At 33.4% G+C, this 20871-nt stretch overlaps 10 protein-coding genes across 10 annotated transcripts; all 10 read left to right on the top strand.

Annotated features, from left to right (window-relative positions):
• Positions 1–68: 68 nt before the first annotated feature.
• LOC145838840 (histone H2A) lies at positions 69–449 on the top strand. The gene has a single exon (XM_082946463.1). It carries the CDS (start codon positions 69–71, stop codon positions 447–449), a length of 381 nt encoding a protein of 126 aa, XP_082802589.1.
• Positions 450–608: 159 nt separating this feature from the next.
• LOC145838839 (histone H2B type 1-K-like) lies at positions 609–968 on the top strand. The gene has a single exon (XM_082946462.1). It carries the CDS (start codon positions 609–611, stop codon positions 966–968), a length of 360 nt encoding a protein of 119 aa, XP_082802588.1.
• Positions 969–7572: 6604 nt separating this feature from the next.
• On the top strand, positions 7573–7983 carry LOC145839556 (histone H3-like). Its single transcript, XM_082947159.1, has 2 exons — positions 7573–7710; positions 7780–7983. The coding sequence occupies exons 1-2, from the start codon at positions 7573–7575 to the stop codon at positions 7981–7983; spliced, it is 342 nt and encodes a 113-aa protein (XP_082803285.1).
• Positions 7984–8172: 189 nt separating this feature from the next.
• LOC145838838 (histone H4-like) lies at positions 8173–8484 on the top strand. Its single transcript, XM_082946461.1, has one exon. It carries the CDS (start codon positions 8173–8175, stop codon positions 8482–8484), a length of 312 nt encoding a protein of 103 aa, XP_082802587.1.
• Positions 8485–8678: 194 nt separating this feature from the next.
• Positions 8679–9059, top strand: LOC145838837 (histone H2A). Its single transcript, XM_082946460.1, has one exon. The coding sequence runs from the start codon at positions 8679–8681 to the stop codon at positions 9057–9059; it is 381 nt and encodes a 126-aa protein (XP_082802586.1).
• A 159-nt stretch (positions 9060–9218) lies between these two features.
• On the top strand, positions 9219–9578 carry LOC145838836 (histone H2B type 1-K-like). The gene has a single exon (XM_082946459.1). It carries the CDS (start codon positions 9219–9221, stop codon positions 9576–9578), a length of 360 nt encoding a protein of 119 aa, XP_082802585.1.
• Positions 9579–16182: 6604 nt separating this feature from the next.
• LOC145839557 (histone H3-like) lies at positions 16183–16564 on the top strand. Its single transcript, XM_082947160.1, has 2 exons — positions 16183–16320; positions 16361–16564. The coding sequence occupies exons 1-2, from the start codon at positions 16183–16185 to the stop codon at positions 16562–16564; spliced, it is 342 nt and encodes a 113-aa protein (XP_082803286.1).
• Positions 16565–16753: 189 nt separating this feature from the next.
• LOC145839433 (histone H4-like) lies at positions 16754–17065 on the top strand. Its single transcript, XM_082947004.1, has one exon. It carries the CDS (start codon positions 16754–16756, stop codon positions 17063–17065), a length of 312 nt encoding a protein of 103 aa, XP_082803130.1.
• Positions 17066–17259: 194 nt separating this feature from the next.
• On the top strand, positions 17260–17640 carry LOC145838834 (histone H2A). Its single transcript, XM_082946457.1, has one exon. The coding sequence runs from the start codon at positions 17260–17262 to the stop codon at positions 17638–17640; it is 381 nt and encodes a 126-aa protein (XP_082802583.1).
• Positions 17641–17799: 159 nt separating this feature from the next.
• Positions 17800–18159, top strand: LOC145838833 (histone H2B type 1-K-like). Its single transcript, XM_082946456.1, has one exon. It carries the CDS (start codon positions 17800–17802, stop codon positions 18157–18159), a length of 360 nt encoding a protein of 119 aa, XP_082802582.1.
• The last annotated feature ends 2712 nt before the right edge of the window (positions 18160–20871 follow it).

Genomic DNA, 20871 nt, shown 5'->3' with positions numbered 1-20871 from the left:
GACGCGGTTAGGTTTGAGTTTTATACAGAGCTGTGCGAGCATCTTGGCACAATCATTCGAACAACAAGATGTCTGGACGTGGTAAAGGATCAAAACTCAAATCTAAGCCGAAGAGCAGGTCTTCTCGTGCAGGACTGCAGTTTCCAGTCGGTCGCGTGCACCGCCTGTTGCGCACTGGCAACTACAGCCAAAGAGTCGGAGCTGGTGCTCCAGTTTATCTGGCTGCCGTTCTCGAGTATTTGAGCGCAGAAGTGCTCGAGCTTGCCGGTAACGCTGCTCGTGACAACAAGAAAAGCAGGATCATTCCCCGCCATTTGCAACTAGCTATCCGCAACGACGAAGAGTTGAACAAACTTCTCGGCGGCGTCACTATTGCTCAAGGAGGTGTTCTTCCAAACATCCAGGCAGTATTATTGCCCAAGAAGACCGCTTCAAAAAAATCAGCCTAAGTTAAAACAAACCAGGTCCTTTTCAGGACCACCTAAAAATATTTACGACAAACGAGAGAATCATAAAATGAGAGAGGCTGTCGTTCGCGTACGGAAATGCTAATTTGCATAAACTTTCAGTATATAAGCTGGCGCCGAGACTGAAGTTCACACATCATCATGACCGCAACCAAAGGCGCGAAGAAGTCAGTAGCCAAGACCACCCCGGTCGACGGCAAGAAGAAGCGAAGGAGGAGGCACAAAGAAAGCTTTGGCATCTACGTGTACAAAGTTTTGAAGCAAGTGCACCCCGACACCGGAATTTCCAGCAAGGCGATGGGAATCATGAACTCATTTGTCAACGACATCTTCGAGCGCATTGCAGCAGAGGCCTCACGTTTGGCTCATTACAACAAGAGGTCAACTGTGAGCAGCCGCGAAATTCAAACTGCTGTCAGGCTCTTGCTCCCCGGCGAGTTGTCAAAGCACGCAGTTTCAGAGGGAACTAAAGCTGTTACCAAGTACACCAGCTCAAAATAAATGCTCAACAACCGGTCCTTTTTAGGACCACCATTTGAACAAAACCGGCTATTGATATCTACTTAAAGTACAAGCCACAAATTGATAATTGTACAAACAAACTGGTTGTTATAAGAATTAAAAGATCAAACACTTTAGTTGTTTGATTTAAAATTTGTCGTACTTTTAAGTTTTAATCTTATGGTTACCATTGCATAAGTCTAATTTGAAAGTAGTATCTGTAAAAAAGGATTTAACTAACTTCAATACGTTGTCCGTGAACTTTTTTTTTTCTATACAACTTCTTGTTCATTTGTTGAATTTCTGTTGAAACATTCAGTAAATAAGTGTTTAAAAAAAATATTACATTAAAGTATACTCAACTTATAACAAAAAAAACCTTAGTTTTTGTTACACTTTTAAGTTGTTGATTATCAGCAACACAACAAAGGTTTAACTTTTAAACGTCTTCTTTTTATCAACTTAAATGCAGTTGAAACCATGTAAAATGTTTTAAAAAGTTATAAGTATATAAATAGAAATAAAAGTTCAGAACAAAAGATAACAAATGTGAATTTCAAACACATTTAAGTATTCCCACCTACAAGGCTGACATCTATTTAGCTTATTTAAGATATCATTTCAAGCCAAAACATCACCCTATGATACAAACCAGCTTTAGCTTAAACACGGTTAAAAAATGCTTGTTTTATTATTTTCATGGTAAAGTTACTTGTTTAGACTAGGTGTTAGACGATTTGATGACCTAAAGTAACTTTAATTGTTTGTTCTAAGTTATGTTGGTTATAAATCTAAAACAATCAGGACCACCAACTGATTTAACCAGTTACTAATGCATCTAAACATTTTACTTCTAAATGATAATATTTATCTGTTTTCCTTTCTTAATAGTATTTGAATGTTAGGTAAAAATGTTTTTCAATAGGTATATTAAACAAAATTTATTCTTATTCATGCTTACTTTGTGGACAAGTTTTTCAAACAGACAATGTTATTTTTAATATCAAAATAAGTTTTATAAATGAAATATCTAAAATAATACCATGTCACTGAAAAAATTTGTTAAATTTTCAAATTCAAATTTCAGTTGATTATAATGAGAAGAAAACTTGAATTTGTATTGATATCAAAAACATTTTAGTCAAAGATAAGAATTAAACTGAGGTTTAATTTTTCAAAGTATACTAGTCTTGTTAGTTAGAATGCAACTGAAACCATAAAAAGCAGATTGAAAGTTGTACAATGCATTAATGTATACAACAGCGACTGTTCAAAACAAACATACAGTTTCAGTACAACAATAGTTTAAGAGTACAGTTGAAATATTTACAAATATTTAAACTTGTTTCGTTAAACTCAAATTGTTTGTGGCTCTATCAAACAAAAACGTCGACACATAAAAACATGATACAAAAGAAAAAATGAACAACTTGATCTCTTTTTTATACTGTATATGAGACAACTCCAAAAATCATTTGTTTTTTCTTTGTATTTTCCATGAGTCTAAAGCTTACGTGGATCACCAGTCATTGATGCAAGCTTCTAATGTGTACTAAACTCAATGACACAAATTTACATACTAAATCTACTTTGTGATGATAAAGGATCAAAGAACTCTGAACAACACTGTTTACTTCCAAACTATATTTTATCGCTTTCCATTATTAATTGAACAGTTAAGCTTGCTGTGATTTCTCTACTTTTACTTTATTTTTGATCTAACTTTTGCGATGTAAACTAGTGTGATCACTGCTATAATCCTTAATTTATTGCCTACTGTAATTGAATGCTTAACATAATTAACTAACTTGGATGTCTTTTTCTTCTTGATATGTTTTTTTTCTAGGAACTCTATCTTAATCGTTCTTACTTTGTGGACTTTTCTTAAACATTCAACAACTATTTGTTTTTTAACTTATTAAAAAAAGTTACGCTACGTCACTTTAAAAACTAGTTATATTTTTCAATGAAAATAGTACACTTAAGTAGTAATAAGAATAAAACTTACTTTGGTTTATCAACAAAGTATGTTTTCAATTGTTAACAACAAACAATATTTGTTTCACTAAAAATATAGTTTAATTACAACTAAAACACGATTAAAAACATGCATAGTAATTTAAAAATCATACATTAAAATACATAAATGTAAACAACATCGATTGTTCAAAGAAAAACAACACTATAAACAAGTACGCGATTTACCAAAACAAAAATAGCTGAAATAATTGATGAAAGCTTATCATTAAAACTTTTATTTTACAAAGCTGACATCTATTTAGTTTGTTTTTAATTGCTTAACTAGTCTAATACATGAAAGAACTCAATTTATAAGCTGAAAGGAAAAGAAGTAACAGCTTGTCACCACTCATTTGTATTACTTGTTACAACTATATGTGAGACAACTTGATGACTTAAAACGACTTTTACAGTCTATAGTTATTTCTGTTATAAGTCTAAAGTGATAAGGACCACCAACTGATTCAACCAGATATCAATGTCCACTAAGCAGCATTAAACAAGCTCTAACTAGACGACAAAAACGAACCAAACTTAATGTTTTTTGTGCTGGTAAAAGGTGAGTTAGAATGTTTGTATGAAACAGTTTACTTCTAACTTATACTTTTGTGTTTTAACTTTTTGTCACATACTTGTATTTACAATTGTTTTTGTTCTCTTACATGACATTTTAAACTACTTTTGAGGAGGTAGCTAGTTGCATTTAAAAACCATTGCTTAAGTCTGTTACATTACAAATAAATACACGTTTCGCAGAAAGCTTCAACTAACTTGATTTTTGTGTCCATAAGATTTTCTTGTAAACTTCTTTCTTTAAACAAAACTTATTCCCGTTATGCTTATTTTGTATACTTCTTTTTGTAAAATTGAAAAAGTATTTAGTTTATTTAAAAAATACTGTTCTACGTCACTGTAAAAAGTATTAGATTTTAAATGAAAATAATGCATTAAATTATAACAAAACAAAATTAACTTTGGATATTAACAATTACAATCTAATAAACCAGTAGTTTCTAAAATGTATTATTTCTTTTTATTACAATGCAACTCAAACTAAATAAAACAGTTTAAAATACAATTAACAACAGAAGCTGTTCAAACCAAAATAAAAAAATCAACAAAACTGCAATTTCAGTACAACAACCATCATGTATTACAACCGAATTCTTTTTAAAAAGCTTTTTATTGAACTCAAATTGTTCACAGATTTATCAAGTTGAAAATTAGTTTAGCTTTGGGTCTAATTTATGTTGTATCGTTTCAGAAAATAACTTTAACTAAAACACATTTAAAACATGCATTACAACTCATAAATACATAAAAAAAAAACAACATATATGCATCACAACATGAACGAAAAAGAACATTTCGAATCTATTAAAACTTTAAAAAGCTTACATCTTTTAGTTGATCTAGCATTACTTATAGCTTTATCAAGTTAATCTAATGTAATCAGGACAACCAGTTTATTTAACCAGCTTTAAAGTCTACTAAGCAGTGTTAAACCAGCTTTAACTAAACAACAAAAATGTGCAACTCAACCAACTTTGTGGTGGTAAAGGATCAAAAGTAAGAGTTAGAGCTAGTTGAATGACACATTTTACTTCTAAATAATATTTTTTCTGTCTTTTCTTTTGTCACCTAGTTATGCATACTTACTATTGCCTTTGTACTTTTACTGGACATTCTAAGCAACTTTTGATAAGAGAGCTAGTTTTATGTTTTGAAAGTATTGCCTAAATCGTGGAATAAGTTTTGTAAACTAGTTGTAATTTGATGTTTTATAAAAAGCTTCAACTAACTTAAACGTGTTGTCCAAAGGCTTTTTCTTGTTAACTTCTTTATTTAGACAAAAAAAAATTCTCAACCATGCTTACTTCGTAGACTTTTTTTTAATTTAATAAATACTAAACTTAATTTTTAAAACTTGTTCTACGTCACTATAAAAAGTAATTTCATTATGGAATGAAAATAAAACAGTTAGTTTTAATAAATTTCGTTTTATTTTTAAAAATACTTGAACAGTAGAGGTTTATTCATGAAAATTATACTGATCATGCTTATCAAAATGTATTTTCAAACATAAATAAATGTAAACAACAGTGATTGTTCTAAAGAAAAAAAACGACCAAAAAGCATTCAATTTCAGTACAACTGTCATGAATAGCAAAGTTGAATTTTTTTACAAATCTTAGACTTGTTTTATTAAACTTAGTTGCTTATGGATTTTTAACATAAAACATCAACGCGTAAAAAAACCAATAGCTGAAACATTATGCAAAGGAAAAGAAGTAAACAGCTTTGTAACTTTATTGAAGACTGTGTATGAGACAACTTGATAACTAAAAACTACTGCAACTGTTTATTTCAAGTAATATTTGTTAAAAGTCTAGAGCAGAACGAAACGCTTATAAAAAATAAAGTTATGGCTTTTATATAAATAGCAAAATGAAAGCAACAGACAAAATAAGTCTACAACTAAATGACAGTCTAGTTAGTGTGTCATTTATTATTGAAAATGTTTAAGATAAACTAGAAACTTTCATAATAAGTATGAAGAACTAATCCAACAAATGATTGTCAAATAGACTTTCTTAAACACATCGCAAGTTTATGAGTACTGAATGTAAAAAAAAGTTTATCCAATCTAGTTTTTCAAATTAGTTATGAAACACTGATATTTTTTTTTATGATCGTTACTTACTTGATACTACTTTTAAAATTAGCCTAACCTCTTTTTCTAAGTAAAGTTTTTCGTCTCAAAATAAGCAACTCTTTTAAACTTCATATTGAAATTTCGGTCCTTTTCTTTGAACATAAGTGAACAGTACTGATATTCATTTAAGTGTAAGTTATTTCGTCTTGTTTTGGAAAGTTACGATCAAATCCATTTGTTCGCTTTCTTTTCATGAAATCTACAAAGAAAAAGTTCTTAGTTCAGCTTTGAGTATAACAAATAAAACGTTGTTAAAAAATCTAAACAACTGTGTAACAGTTTTAAAAAGTTGTTTCAAATTTTTCTAACTGTGAAATACTAGTAACTAGTTGGGACTGTTTTATATAACAAACTTTGTTAAACATTAGTTTCTAGCTTTTTAACAAGTTTTGTATGGCTACTGTTCAGAACATTTTTGAAAAGATAAGTTACTAGTATGTGGAAGAACAAATTCAAAACTTATGTACTTAAGTTTTTTTAGGTGGTTTAGTACTGCCATTTTCAATATAAGTATACTTAAAGTAATGATAACTTGTAAAGTGTCATAAATTAAATACTTGTGTTTGTTTATGAATTACTTTTTACTAACCAGCACAATTAAAGTTGTAATCAAGTTAAACATACTTCATGGGTTTTACAATTGACAAAACCGAATGAAATTAAAATAATAAAACTTAACTTAAGCTTGAAGTGGAAAAAACACTTGTGCTTGTCTAAAATCTTACAGTTTTAAGTTTGCAGCTGAAGAAAACTAAACCGGATGTGTAGTAGTATATTTTGTTTCATTTGAGGTTTATATCATTAAATGCAGAGGTGTGCTGTAACTTTTAGACTGTTTTTCTGGACCTTTAAAGCTAAGCTTTAAAAAAAACTCTGTTTCCGACCAGGCTAAGTCTGGTTTCTTTGTCACTGGAATGTTTTTGACGTTCGTAAAAAAATAACTATGCTTTTATGAGCATATGCGCTTTAAACTCACATGCTAATGCTCGTAACAATCAGTAAAAGGTACTTCACAAAGTAAAACTGCTCAACAGTCAATTCGTCACAGTCAGTAACTACTAAAAGTATTGTTTCGGTTGCTTTAAAATACATACAAAATGTCTACCACAGCAGTAGCAGCACCAGCAGTAGCAGCGGCGGCCGCAGCCAAGGCCAGGTCTTCCAAGAGACCAAGCGCCAAGAAGGCAGAACACCCGACTTACAGGGAGATGATTAGCTCTGCCCTGGGAGCAATGAAGGAACGAAAAGGTACATCCCGCCAGAAGATACAAAAATATATCGCGGACACCTACAAGCTTGACCTTTCAGCTTCTAATTCTCACTTGAAGAGAGCACTTACCAGCGGCGTGACCAAAGGTTCTTTTCTCCAGACTACTGGAAAAGGCGCTTCCGGCTCGTTCAAGCTTGCTCCAATGCCAGCTGCTGGTCCCAAGAAGAGGACAAAAAAAGTAGCTAAAAAGCCAGCAGTAAAGAAGGCCGCAGCAAAGAAACGAGTAAAGAAGTGTGCTCCCAAGAAGGCAGCGAAAAAACCAGCAGCCAAAAAGCGACCTGCTAAAAAGTGTGCTCCTAAGAAAGCAGCATCTAAAAAAGCTGCAAGCAAGAAGAAGAAAGTAACCAAGAAGAAGCCGGTAGCCAAAAAAGCATCTAAGAAGGCAAGTACCAAGAAGAGCTGCAAGAAATAAGTTGTTCTTTTACCCAAGGTCCTTTTCAGGACCACTCAATCAAAATATTAACAAAAAATGAAATGCTAATAACAACAGTAAATTAAAAGTATGCAAATTAGTCAATGAGATACAGCGGAATCGCTTGCGTCCGTGTCTCCGTAAACAGTATATATACAGTCTTCCAGCGTATAGCTACATTATCAAAATGGCTCGTACCAAGCAAACCGCTCGCAAGTCAACCGGAGGCAAGGCTCCAAGGAAACAGCTCGCCACTAAGGCCGCTCGCAAGAGCGCACCCGCTACCGGAGGTGTGAAGAAGCCTCATCGCTACAGGCCCGGCACAGTTGCTCTGAGAGAAATCAGACGCTACCAGAAGTCAACTGAGCTTCTTTTGCGCAAGTTGCCTTTTCAGCGTCTTGTACGTGAAATAGCTCAAGACTTCAAAACTGACTTGAGGTTCCAAAGCAGTGCCGTAATGGCTTTGCAGGAAGCGAGCGAGGCCTACCTCGTTGGTTTGTTCGAAGACACTAACCTTTGCGCGATCCACGCCAAGCGTGTGACAATCATGCCCAAAGACATCCAGCTCGCCAGGAGAATGCGTGGCGAAAGAGCTTAAGCATTAGCTAAAACCGGTCCTTTTCAGGGCCACTTTTAAACTTTGTTTGATAGTGAGAGAAAATAAACCAAACGAAAGAATGTAAGTTAGAGACTTTTCTGAGTATGCAAATTAGTTTAGTAGTAACCGTACGCGTCCGTAACAGCTTATAAATAAACTCGACGGACTGCCGAAAGCACTGTATTCAACATGTCTGGACGCGGCAAAGGAGGTAAAGGCTTGGGAAAAGGAGGTGCTAAGCGCCATCGCAAAGTACTTCGCGACAACATCCAAGGCATCACTAAGCCTGCAATCCGCCGTTTGGCTCGCCGAGGCGGAGTGAAGCGAATCTCGGGACTGATTTATGAAGAAACGAGAGGCGTCATGAAAGTTTTCTTGGAAAATGTTATTCGCGATGCAGTAACATACACAGAGCACGCCAAGCGCAAGACCGTCACAGCACTCGACGTCGTATACGCACTCAAGCGTCAAGGAAGAACCTTGTACGGCTTCGGTGGCTAAACATTTAGCAAACTCGGTCCTTTTTAGGACCACCCATTTCAAAATCAAATTTCTTCAACACTGCTGAACAAACATTTTGACAAGATTAAAGAGCAGCTACGACATATGCAAATTAGTTGTTCGTTCGACGCGGTTAGGTTTGAGTTTTATACAGAGCTGTGCGAGCATCTTGGCACAATCATTCGAACAACAAGATGTCGGGACGTGGTAAAGGATCAAAACTCAAATCTAAGCCGAAGAGCAGGTCTTCTCGTGCAGGACTGCAGTTTCCAGTCGGTCGCGTGCACCGCCTGTTGCGCACTGGCAACTACAGCCAAAGAGTCGGAGCTGGTGCTCCAGTTTATCTGGCTGCCGTTCTCGAGTATTTGAGCGCAGAAGTGCTCGAGCTTGCCGGTAACGCTGCTCGTGACAACAAGAAAAGCAGGATCATTCCCCGCCATTTGCAACTAGCTATCCGCAACGACGAAGAGTTGAACAAACTTCTCGGCGGCGTCACTATTGCTCAAGGAGGTGTTCTTCCAAACATCCAGGCAGTATTATTGCCCAAGAAGACCGCTTCAAAAAAATCAGCCTAAGTTGAAACAAACCAGGTCCTTTTCAGGACCACCTAAAAATATTTACGACAAACGAGAGAATCATAAAATGAGAGAGGCTGTCGTTCGCGTACGGAAATGCTAATTTGCATAAACTTTCAGTATATAAGCTGGCGCCGAGACTGAAGTTCACACATCATCATGACCGCAACCAAAGGCGCAAAGAAGTCAGTAGCCAAGACCACCCCGGTCGACGGCAAGAAGAAGCGAAGGAGGAGGCACAAAGAAAGCTTCGGCATCTACGTGTACAAAGTTTTGAAGCAAGTGCACCCCGACACCGGAATTTCCAGCAAGGCGATGGGAATCATGAACTCATTTGTCAACGACATCTTCGAGCGCATTGCAGCAGAGGCTTCACGTTTGGCTCATTACAACAAGAGGTCAACTGTGAGCAGCCGCGAAATTCAAACTGCTGTCAGGCTCTTGCTCCCCGGCGAGTTGTCAAAGCACGCAGTTTCAGAGGGAACTAAAGCTGTTACCAAGTACACCAGCTCAAAATAAATGCTCAACAACCGGTCCTTTTTAGGACCACCATTTGAACAAAACCGGCTATTGATATCTACTTAAAGTACAAGCCACAAATTGATAATTGTACAAACAAACTGGTTGTTATAAGAATTAAAAGATCAAACACTTTAGTTGTTTGATTTAAAATTTGTCGTACTTTTAAGTTTTAATCTTATGGTTACCATTGCATAAGTCTAATTTGAAAAAACAGTAGTATCTGTAAAAAAGGATTTAACTAACTTCAATACGTTGTCCGTGAACTTTTTTTTTCTATACAACTTCTTGTTCATTTGTTGAATTTCTGTTAAAACATTCAGTAAATAAGTGTTTAAAAAAAGATAATACAGTAACGTATACTCAACTTATAACAAAAAAAAACCTTAGTTTTTGTTACATTTTTAAGTTGTTGTTGATTATCAGCAACACAACAAAGGTTTAACTTTTAAACGTCTTCTTTTTATCAACTTAAATGCAGTTGAAACCATGTAAAATGTTTTAAAAAGTTATAAGTATATAAATAGAAATAAAAGTTCAGAACAAAAGATAACAAATGTGAATTTCAAACACATTTAAGTATTCCCACCTACAAGGCTGACATCTATTTAGCTTATTTAAGATATCATTTCAAGCCAAAACATCACCCTATGATACAAACCAATTCATTAGCTTAAACACGGTTAAAAAATGCTTGTTTTATTATTTTCATGGTAAAGTTACTTGTTTAGACTAGGTGTTAGACAACTTGATGACCTAAAGTAACTCTAATTGCTTGTTCTAAGTTATGTTGGTTATAAATCTAAAATAATAAGGACCACCAACTGATTTAACCAGTTACTTATGTATCTAAACATTTTACTTCTAAATGATAATATTTATCTGTTTTCCTTTCTTAATAGTATTTGAATGTTAGGTAAAAATGTTTTTCAATAGGTATATTAAACAAAATTTATTCTTATTCATGCTTACTTTGTGGACAAGTTTTTCAAACAGACAATGTTATTTTTAATATCAAAATAAGTTTTATAAATGAAATATCTAAAATAATACCATGTCACTGAAAAAATTTGTTAAATTTTCAAATTCAAATTTCAGTTGATTATAATGAGAAGAAAACTTGAATTTGTATTGATATCAAAAACACTTTAGTCAAAGATAAGAATTAAACTGAGGTTTAATTTTTCAAAGTATACTAGTCTTGTTAGTTAGAATGCAACTGAAACCATAAAAAGCAGATTGAAAGTTGTACAATGCATTAATGTATACAACAGCGACTGTTCAAAACAAACATACAGTTTCAGTACAACAATAGTTTAAGAGTACAGTTGAAATATTTACAAATATTTAAACTTGTTTCGTTGAACTCAAATTGTTTGTGGCTCTATCAAACAAAAACGTCGACACATAAAAACATGATACAAAAGAAAAAATGAACAACTTGATCTCTTTTTTATACTGTATATGAGACAACTCCAAAAATCATTTGTTTTTTCTTTGTATTTTCCATGAGTCTAAAGCTTACGTGGATCACCAGTCATTGATGCAAGCTTCTAATGTGTACTAAACTCAATGACACAAATTTACATACTAAATCTACTTTGTGATGATAAAGGATCAAAGAACTCTGAACAACACTGTTTACTTCCAAACTATATTTTATCGCTTTCCATTATTAATTGAACAGTTAAGCTTGCTGTGATTTCTCTACTTTTACATTATTTTTGATCTAACTTTTGCGATGTAAACTAGTGTGATCACTGCTATAATCCTTAATTTATTGCCTACTGTAATTGAATGCTTAACATAATTAACTAACTTGGATGTCTTTTTCTTCTTGATATGTTTTTTTTCTAAGAACTCTATCTTAATCGTTCTTACTTTGTGGACTTTTCTTAAACATTCAACAATTATTTGTTTTTTAACTTATTAAAAAAAGTTACGCTACGTCACTTAAAAAACTAGTTATATTTTTCAATGAAAATAGTACACTTAAGTAGTAATAAGAATAAAACTTACTTTGGTTTATCAACAAAGTATGTTTTCAATTGTTAACAACAAACAATATTTGTTTCACTAAAAATATAGTTTAATTACAACTAAAACACGATTATAAACATGCATAGTAATTTAAAAATCATACATTAAAATACATAAATGTAAACAACATCGATTGTTCAAAGAAAAACAACACTATAAACAAGTACGCGATTTACCAAAACAAAAATAGCTGAAATAATTGATGAAAGCTTATCATTAAAACTTTTATTTTACAAAGCTGACATCTATTTAGTTTGTTTTTAATTGCTTAACTAGTCGAATACATGAAAGAACTCAATTTATAAGCTGAAAGGAAAAGAAGTAACAGCTTGTCACCACTCATTTGTATTACTTGTTACAACTATATGTGAGACAACTTGATGACTTAAAACGACTTTTACAGTCTATAGTCATTTCTGTTATAAGTCTAAAGTGATAAGGACCACCAACTGATTCAACCAGATATCAATGTCCACTAAGCAGCATTAAACAAGCTCTAACTAGACGACAAAAACGAACCAAACTTATTGTTTTTTGTGCTGGTAAAAGGTGAGTTAGAATGTTTGTATGAAACAGTTTACTTCTAACTTATACTTTTGTGTTTTAACTTTTTGTCACATACTTGTATTTACAATTGTTTTTGTTCTCTTACATGACATTTTAAACTACTTTTGAGGAGGGAGCTAGTTGCATTTAAAAACCATTGCTTAAGTCTGTTACATTACAAATAAATATACGTTTCGCAGAAAGCTTCAACTAACTTGATTTTTGTGTCCATAAGATTTTCTTGTAAACTTCTTTCTTTAAACAAAACTTATTCCCGTTATGCTTATTTTGTATACTTCTTTTTGTAAAATTAAAAAAGTATTTAGTTTATTTAAAAAATACTGTTCTACGTCACTGTAAAAAGTATTAGATTTTATATGAAAATAATACATTAAATTATAACAAAACAAAATTAACTTTGGATATTAACAATTACAATCTAATAAACCAGTAGTTTCTAAAATGTATTATTTCTTTTTATTACAATGCAACTCAAACTAAATAAAACAGTTTAAAATACAGTTAACAACAGAAGCTGTTCAAACCAAAATAAAAAAATCAACAAAACTGCAATTTCAGTACAACAACCATCATGTATTACAACCGAATTCTTTTTAAAAAGCTTTTTATTGAACTCAAATTGTTCACAGATTTATCAAGTTGAAAATTAGTTTAGCTTTGGGTCTAATTTATGTTGTATCGTTTCAGAAAATAACTTTAACTAAAACACATTTAAAACATGCATTACAACTCATAAATACATAAAAAAAAAACAACATATATGCATCACAACATGAACGAAAAAGAACATTTCGAATCTATTAAAACTTTAAAAAGCTTACATCTTTTAGTTGATCTAGCATTACTTATAGCTTTATCAAGTTAATCTAATGTAATCAGGACAACCAGTTTATTTAACCAGCTTTAAAGTCTACTAAGCAGTGTTAAACAAACAACAAAAATGTGCAACTCAACCAACTTTGTGGTGGTAAAGGATCAAAAGTAAGAGTTAGAGCTAGTTGAATGACACATTTTACTTCTAAATAATATTTTTTCTGTCTTTTCTTTTGTCACCTAGTTATGCATACTTACTATTGCCTTTGTACTTTTACTGGACATTCTAAGCAACTTTTGATAAGAGAGCTAGTTTTATGTTTTGAAAGTATTGCCTAAATCGTGGAATAAGTTTTGTAAACTAGTTGTAATTTGATGTTTCATAAAAAGCTTCAACTAACTTAAACGTGTTGTCCAAAGGCTTTTTCTTGTTAACTTCTTTATTTAGACAAAAAAAAATTCTCAACCATGCTTACTTCGTAGACTTTTTTTTAATTTAATAAATACTAAACTTAATTTTTAAAACTTGTTCTACGTCACTATAAAAAGTAATTTCATTATGGAATGAAAATAAAACAGTTAGTTTTAATAAATTTCGTTTTATTTTTAAAAATACTTGAACAGTAGAGGTTTATTCATGAAAATTATACTGATCATGCTTATCAAAATGTATTTTCAAACATAAATAAATGTAAACAACAGTGATTGTTCTAAAGAAAAAAAACGACCAAAAAGCATTCAATTTCAGTACAACTGTCATGAATAGCAAAGTTGAATTTTTTTACAAATCTTAGACTTGTTTTATTAAACTTAGTTGCTTATGGATTTTTAACATAAAACATCAACGCGTAAAAAAACCAATAGCTGAAACATTATGCAAAGGAAAAGAAGTAAACAGCTTTGTAACTTTATTGAAGACTGTGTATGAGACAACTTGATAACTAAAAACTACTGCAACTGTTTATTTCAAGTAATATTTGTTAAAAGTCTAGAGCAGAACGAAACGCTTATAAAAAATAAAGTTATGGCTTTTATATAAATAGCAAAATGAAAGCAACAGACAAAATAAGTCTACAACTAAATGACAGTCTAGTTAGTGTGTCATTTATTATTGAAAATGTTTAAGATAAACTAGAAACTTTCATAATAAGTATGAAGAACTAATCCAACAAATGATTGTCAAATAGACTTTCTTAAACACATCGCAAGTTTATGAGTACTGAATGTAAAAAAAAGTTTATCCAATCTAGTTTTTCAAATTAGTTATGAAACACTGATATTTTTTTTTATGATCGTTACTTACTTGATACTACTTTTAAAATTAGCCTAACCTCTTTTTTTAAGTAAAGTTTTTCGTCTCAAAATAAGCAACTCTTTTAAACTTCATATTGAAATTTCGGTCCTTTTCTTTGAACATAAGTGAACAGTACTGATATTCATTTAAGTGTAAGTTATTTCGTCTTGTTTTGGAAAGTTACGATCAAATCCATTTGTTCGCTTTCTTTTCATGAAATCTACAAAGAAAAAGTTCTTAGTTCAGCTTTGAGTATAACAAATAAAACGTTGTTAAAAAATCTAAACAACTGTGTAACAGTTTTAAAAAGTTGCTTCAAATTTTTCTAACTGTGAAATACTAGTAACTAGTTGGGACTGTTTTATATAACAAACTTTGTTAAACATTAGTTTCTAGCTTTTTAACAAGTTTTGTATGGCTACTGTTCAGAACATTTTTGAAAAGATAAGTTACTAGTATGTGGAAGAACAAATTCAAAACTTATGTACTTAAGTTTTTTTAGGTGGTTTAGTACTGCCATTTTCAATATAAGTATACTTAAAGTAATGATAACTTGTAAAGTGTCATAAATTAAATACTTGTGTTTGTTTATGAATTACTTTTTACTAACCAGCACAATTAAAGTTGTAATCAAGTTAAACATACTTCATGGGTTTTACAATTGACAAAACCGAATGAAATTAAAATAATAAAACTTAACTTAAGCTTGAAGTGGAAAAAACACTTGTGCTTGTCTAAAATCTTACAGTTTTAAGTTTGCAGCTGAAGAAAACTAAACCGGATGTGTAGTAGTATATTTTGTTTCATTTGAGGTTTATATCATTAAATGCAGAGGTGTGCTGTAACTTTTAGACTGTTTTTCTGGACCTTTAAAGCTAAGCTTTAAAAAAAACTCTGTTTCCGACCAGGCTAAGTCTGGTTTCTTTGTCACTGGAATGTTTTTGACGTTCGTAAAAAAATAACTATGCTTTTATGAGCATATGCGCTTTAAACTCACATGCTAATGCTCGTAACAATCAGTAAAAGGTACTTCACAAAGTAAAACTGCTCAACAGTCAATTCGTCACAGTCAGTAACTACTAAAAGTATTGTTTCGGTTGCTTTAAAATACATACAAAATGTCTACCACAGCAGTAGCAGCACCAGCAGTAGCAGCGGCGGCCGCAGCCAAGGCCAGGTCTTCCAAGAGACCAAGCGCCAAGAAGGCAGAACACCCGACTTACAGGGAGATGATTAGCTCTGCCCTGGGAGCAATGAAGGAACGAAAAGGTACATCCCGCCAGAAGATACAAAAATATATCGCGGACACCTACAAGCTTGACCTTTCAGCTTCTAATTCTCACTTGAAGAGAGCACTTACCAGCGGCGTGACCAAAGGTTCTTTTCTCCAGACTACTGGAAAAGGCGCTTCCGGCTCGTTCAAGCTTGCTCCAATGCCAGCTGCTGGTCCCAAGAAGAGGACAAAAAAAGTAGCTAAAAAGCCAGCAGTAAAGAAGGCCGCAGCAAAGAAACGAGTAAAGAAGTGTGCTCCCAAGAAGGCAGCGAAAAAACCAGCAGCCAAAAAGCGACCTGCTAAAAAGTGTGCTCCTAAGAAGGCAGCATCTAAAAAAGCTGCAAGCAAGAAGAAGAAAGTAACCAAGAAGAAGCCGGTAGCCAAAAAAGCATCTAAGAAGGCAAGTACCAAGAAGAGCTGCAAGAAATAAGTTGTTCTTTTACCCAAGGTCCTTTTCAGGACCACTCAATCAAAATATTAACAAAAAATGAAATGCTAATAACAACAGTAAATTAAAAGTATGCAAATTAGTCAATGAGATACAGCGGAATCGCTTGCGTCCGTGTCTCCGTAAACAGTATATATACAGTCTTCCAGCGTATAGCTACATTATCAAAATGGCTCGTACCAAGCAAACCGCTCGCAAGTCAACCGGAGGCAAGGCTCCAAGGAAACAGCTCGCCACTAAGGCCGCTCGCAAGAGCGCACCCGCTACCGGAGGTGTGAAGAAGCCTCATCGCTACAGGCCCGGCACAGTTGCTCTGAGAGCTTCTTTTGCGCAAGTTGCCTTTTCAGCGTCTTGTACGTGAAATAGCTCAAGACTTCAAAACTGACTTGAGGTTCCAAAGCAGTGCCGTAATGGCTTTGCAGGAAGCGAGCGAGGCCTACCTCGTTGGTTTGTTCGAAGACACTAACCTTTGCGCGATCCACGCCAAGCGTGTGACAATCATGCCCAAAGACATCCAGCTCGCCAGGAGAATGCGTGGCGAAAGAGCTTAAGCATTAGCTAAAACCGGTCCTTTTCAGGGCCACTTTTAAACTTTGTTTGATAGTGAGAGAAAATAAACCAAACGAAAGAATGTAAGTTAGAGACTTTTCTGAGTATGCAAATTAGTTTAGTAGTAACCGTACGCGTCCGTAACAGCTTATAAATAAACTCGACGGACTGCCGAAAGCACTGTATTCAACATGTCTAGACGCGGCAAAGGAGGTAAAGGCTTGGGAAAAGGAGGTGCTAAGCGCCATCGCAAAGTACTTCGCGACAACATCCAAGGCATCACTAAGCCTGCAATCCGCCGTTTGGCTCGCCGAGGCGGAGTGAAGCGAATCTCGGGACTGATTTATGAAGAAACGAGAGGCGTCATGAAAGTTTTCTTGGAAAATGTTATTCGCGATGCAGTAACATACACAGAGCACGCCAAGCGCAAGACCGTCACAGCACTCGACGTCGTATACGCACTCAAGCGTCAAGGAAGAACCTTGTACGGCTTCGGTGGCTAAACATTTAGCAAACTCGGTCCTTTTTAGGACCACCCATTTCAAAATCAAATTTCTTCAACACTGCTGAACAAACATTTTGACAAGATTAAAGAGCAGCTACGACATATGCAAATTAGTTGTTCGTTCGACGCGGTTAGGTTTGAGTTTTATACAGAGCTGTGCGAGCATCTTGGCACAATCATTCGAACAACAAGATGTCGGGACGTGGTAAAGGATCAAAACTCAAATCTAAGCCGAAGAGCAGGTCTTCTCGTGCAGGACTGCAGTTTCCAGTCGGTCGCGTGCACCGCCTGTTGCGCACTGGCAACTACAGCCAAAGAGTCGGAGCTGGTGCTCCAGTTTATCTGGCTGCCGTTCTCGAGTATTTGAGCGCAGAAGTGCTCGAGCTTGCCGGTAACGCTGCTCGTGACAACAAGAAAAGCAGGATCATTCCCCGCCATTTGCAACTAGCTATCCGCAACGACGAAGAGTTGAACAAACTTCTCGGCGGCGTCACTATTGCTCAAGGAGGTGTTCTTCCAAACATCCAGGCAGTATTATTGCCCAAGAAGACCGCTTCAAAAAAATCAGCCTAAGTTGAAACAAACCAGGTCCTTTTCAGGACCACCTAAAAATATTTACGACAAACGAGAGAATCATAAAATGAGAGAGGCTGTCGTTCGCGTACGGAAATGCTAATTTGCATAAACTTTCAGTATATAAGCTGGCGCCGAGACTGAAGTTCACACATCATCATGACCGCAACCAAAGGCGCGAAGAAGTCAGTAGCCAAGACCACCCCGGTCGACGGCAAGAAGAAGCGAAGGAGGAGGCACAAAGAAAGCTTTGGCATCTACGTGTACAAAGTTTTGAAGCAAGTGCACCCCGACACCGGAATTTCCAGCAAGGCGATGGGAATCATGAACTCATTTGTCAACGACATCTTCGAGCGCATTGCAGCAGAGGCTTCACGTTTGGCTCATTACAACACGAGGTCAACTGTGAGCAGCCGCGAAATTCAAACTGCTGTCAGGCTCTTGCTCCCCGGCGAGTTGTCAAAGCACGCAGTTTCAGAGGGAACTAAAGCTGTTACCAAGTACACCAGCTCAAAATAAATGCTCAACAACCGGTCCTTTTTAGGACCACCATTTGAACAAAACCGGCTATTGATATCTACTTAAAGTACAAGCCACAAATTGATAATTGTACAAACAAACTGGTTGTTATAAGAATTAAAAGATCAAACACTTTAGTTGTTTGATTTAAAATTTGTCGTACTTTTAAGTTTTAATCTTATGGTTACCATTGCATAAGTCTAATTTGAAAAAACAGTAGTATCTGTAAAAAAGGATTTAACTAACTTCAATACGTTGTCCGTGAACTTTTTTTTTTCTATACAACTTCTTGTTCATTTGTTGAATTTCTGTTAAAATTCAGTAAATAAGTGTTTAGAAAAAGATAATACAGTAACGTATACTCAACTTATAACAAAAAAAACCTTAGTTTTTGTTACATTTTTAAGTTGTTGTTGTTGATTATCAGCAACACAACAAAGGTTTAACTTTTAAACGTCTTCTTTTTATCAACTTAAATGCAGTTGAAACCATGTAAAATGTTTTAAAAAGTTATAAGTATATAAATAGAAATAAAAGTTCAGAACAAAAGATAACAAATGTGAATTTCAAACACATTTAAGTATTCCCACCTACAAGGCTGACATCTATTTAGCTTATTTAAGATATCATTTCAAGCCAAAACATCACCCTATGATACAAACCAGCTTTAGCTTAAACACGGTTAAAAAATGCTTGTTTTATTATTTTCATGGTAAAGTTACTTGTTTAGACTAGGTGTTAGACGACTTGATGACCTAAAGTAACTTTAATTGTTTGTTCTAAGTTATGTTGGTTATAAATCTAAAATAATCAGGACCACCAACTGATTTAACCAGTTACTAATGTATCTAAACATTTTACTTCTAAATGATAATATTTATCTGTTTTCCTTTCTTAATAGTATTTGAATGTTAGGTAAAAATGTTTTTCAATAGGTATATTAAACAAAATTTATTCTTATTCATGCTTACTTTGTGGACAAGTTTTTCAAACAGACAATGTTATTTTTAATATCAAAATAAGTTTTATAAATGAAATATCTAAAATAATACCATGTCACTGAAAAAATTAGTTAAATTTTCAAATTCAAATTTCAGTTGATTATAATGAGAAGAAAACTTGAATTTGTATTGATATCAAAAACATTTTAGTCAAAGATAAGAATTAAACTGAGGTTTAATTTTTCAAAGTATACTAGTCTTGTTAGTTAGAATGCAACTGAAACCATAAAAAGCAGATTGAAAGTTGTACAATGCATTAATGTATACAACAGCGACTGTTCAAAACAAACATACAGTTTCAGTACAACAATAGTTTAAGAGTACAGTTGAAATATTTACAAATATTTAAACTTGTTTCGTTGAACTCAAATTGTTTGTGGCTCTATCAAACAAAAACGTCGACACATAAAAACATGATACAAAAGAAAAAATGAACAACTTGATCTCTTTTTTATACTGTATATGAGACAACTCCAAAAATCATTTGTTTTTTCTTTGTATTTTCCATGAGTCTAAAGCTTACGTGGATCACCAGTCATTGATGCAAGCTTCTAATGTGTACTAAACTCAATGACACAAATTTACATACTAAATCTACTTTGTGATGATAAAGGATCAAAGAACTCTGAACAACACTGTTTACTTCCAAACTATATTTTATCGCTTTCCATTATTAATTGAACAGTTAAGCTTGCTGTGATTTCTCTACTTTTACATTATTTTTGATCTAACTTTTGCGATGTAAACTAGTGTGATCACTGCTATAATCCTTAATTTATTGCCTACTGTAATTGAATGCTTAACATAATTAACTAACTTGGATGTCTTTTTCTTCTTGATATGTTTTTTTTTCTAGGAACTCTATCTTAATCGTTCTTACTTTGTGGACTTTTCTTAAACATTCAACAACTATTTGTTTTTTAACTTATTAAAAAAAGTTACGCTACGTCACTTTAAAAACTAGTTATATTTTTCAATGAAAATAGTACACTTAAGTAGTAATAAGAATAAAACTTACTTTGGTTTATCAACAAAGTATGTTTTCAATTGTTAACAACAAACAATATTTGTTTCACTAAAAATATAGTTTAATTACAACTAAAACACGATTAAAAACATGCATAGTAATTTAAAAATCATACATTAAAATACATAAATGTAAACAACATCGATTGTTCAAAGAAAAACAACACTATAAACAAGTACGCGATTTACCAAAACAAAAATAGCTGAAATAATTGATGAAAGCTTATCATTAAAACTTTTATTTTACAAAGCTGACATCTATTTAGTTTGTTTTTAATTGCTTAACTAGTCGAATACATGAAAGAACTCAATTTATAAGCTGAAAGGAAAAGAAGTAACAGCTTGTCACCACTCATTTGTATTACTTGTTACAACTATATGTGAGACAACTTGATGACTTAAAACGACTTTTACAGTCTATAGTTATTTCTGTTATAAGTCTAAAGTGATAAGGACCACCAACTGATTCAACCAGATATCAATGTCCACTAAGCAGCATTAAACAAGCTCTAACTAGACGACAAAAACGAACCAAACTTATTGTTTTTTGTGCTGGTAAAAGGTGAGTTAGAATGTTTGTATGAAACAGTTTACTTCTAACTTATACTTTTGTGTTTTAACTTTTTGTCACATACTTGTATTTACAATTGTTTTTGTTCTCTTACATGACATTTTAAACTACTTT

The sequence above is a fragment of the Thalia democratica genome, chromosome 6 (assembly GCF_965202585.1).
Source record: "Thalia democratica chromosome 6, ktThaDemo2.hap1.1, whole genome shotgun sequence".
NCBI classification, from domain to species: domain Eukaryota; kingdom Metazoa; phylum Chordata; class Thaliacea; order Salpida; family Salpidae; genus Thalia; species Thalia democratica.
The sequence above is the reverse complement of the archived record's forward strand: the minus strand, read 5'-3'. Positions and strand labels throughout refer to the sequence as shown.

Bases quoted from the DNA above. Each gene is read 5' to 3' on its own strand.
- LOC145838840 (XM_082946463.1), top strand. From the start codon at position 69: ATGTCTGGACGTGGTAAAGGATCAAAACTCAAATCTAAGCCGAAGAGC.
- LOC145838836 (XM_082946459.1), top strand. From the start codon at position 9,219: ATGACCGCAACCAAAGGCGCAAAGAAGTCAGTAGCCAAGACCACCCCG.
- LOC145838834 (XM_082946457.1), top strand. From the start codon at position 17,260: ATGTCGGGACGTGGTAAAGGATCAAAACTCAAATCTAAGCCGAAGAGC.
- LOC145839433 (XM_082947004.1), top strand. From the start codon at position 16,754: ATGTCTAGACGCGGCAAAGGAGGTAAAGGCTTGGGAAAAGGAGGTGCT.
- LOC145838838 (XM_082946461.1), top strand. From the start codon at position 8,173: ATGTCTGGACGCGGCAAAGGAGGTAAAGGCTTGGGAAAAGGAGGTGCT.
- LOC145838837 (XM_082946460.1), top strand. From the start codon at position 8,679: ATGTCGGGACGTGGTAAAGGATCAAAACTCAAATCTAAGCCGAAGAGC.
- LOC145839556 (XM_082947159.1), top strand. From the start codon at position 7,573: ATGGCTCGTACCAAGCAAACCGCTCGCAAGTCAACCGGAGGCAAGGCT. The intron at 7,711-7,779 runs GTTGCTCTGAGA...TTGCCTTTTCAG, and splicing joins ATCGCTACAGGCCCGGCACA to CGTCTTGTACGTGAAATAGC.
- LOC145838833 (XM_082946456.1), top strand. From the start codon at position 17,800: ATGACCGCAACCAAAGGCGCGAAGAAGTCAGTAGCCAAGACCACCCCG.
- LOC145839557 (XM_082947160.1), top strand. From the start codon at position 16,183: ATGGCTCGTACCAAGCAAACCGCTCGCAAGTCAACCGGAGGCAAGGCT. The intron at 16,321-16,360 runs GTTGCTCTGAGA...TTGCCTTTTCAG, and splicing joins ATCGCTACAGGCCCGGCACA to CGTCTTGTACGTGAAATAGC.
- LOC145838839 (XM_082946462.1), top strand. From the start codon at position 609: ATGACCGCAACCAAAGGCGCGAAGAAGTCAGTAGCCAAGACCACCCCG.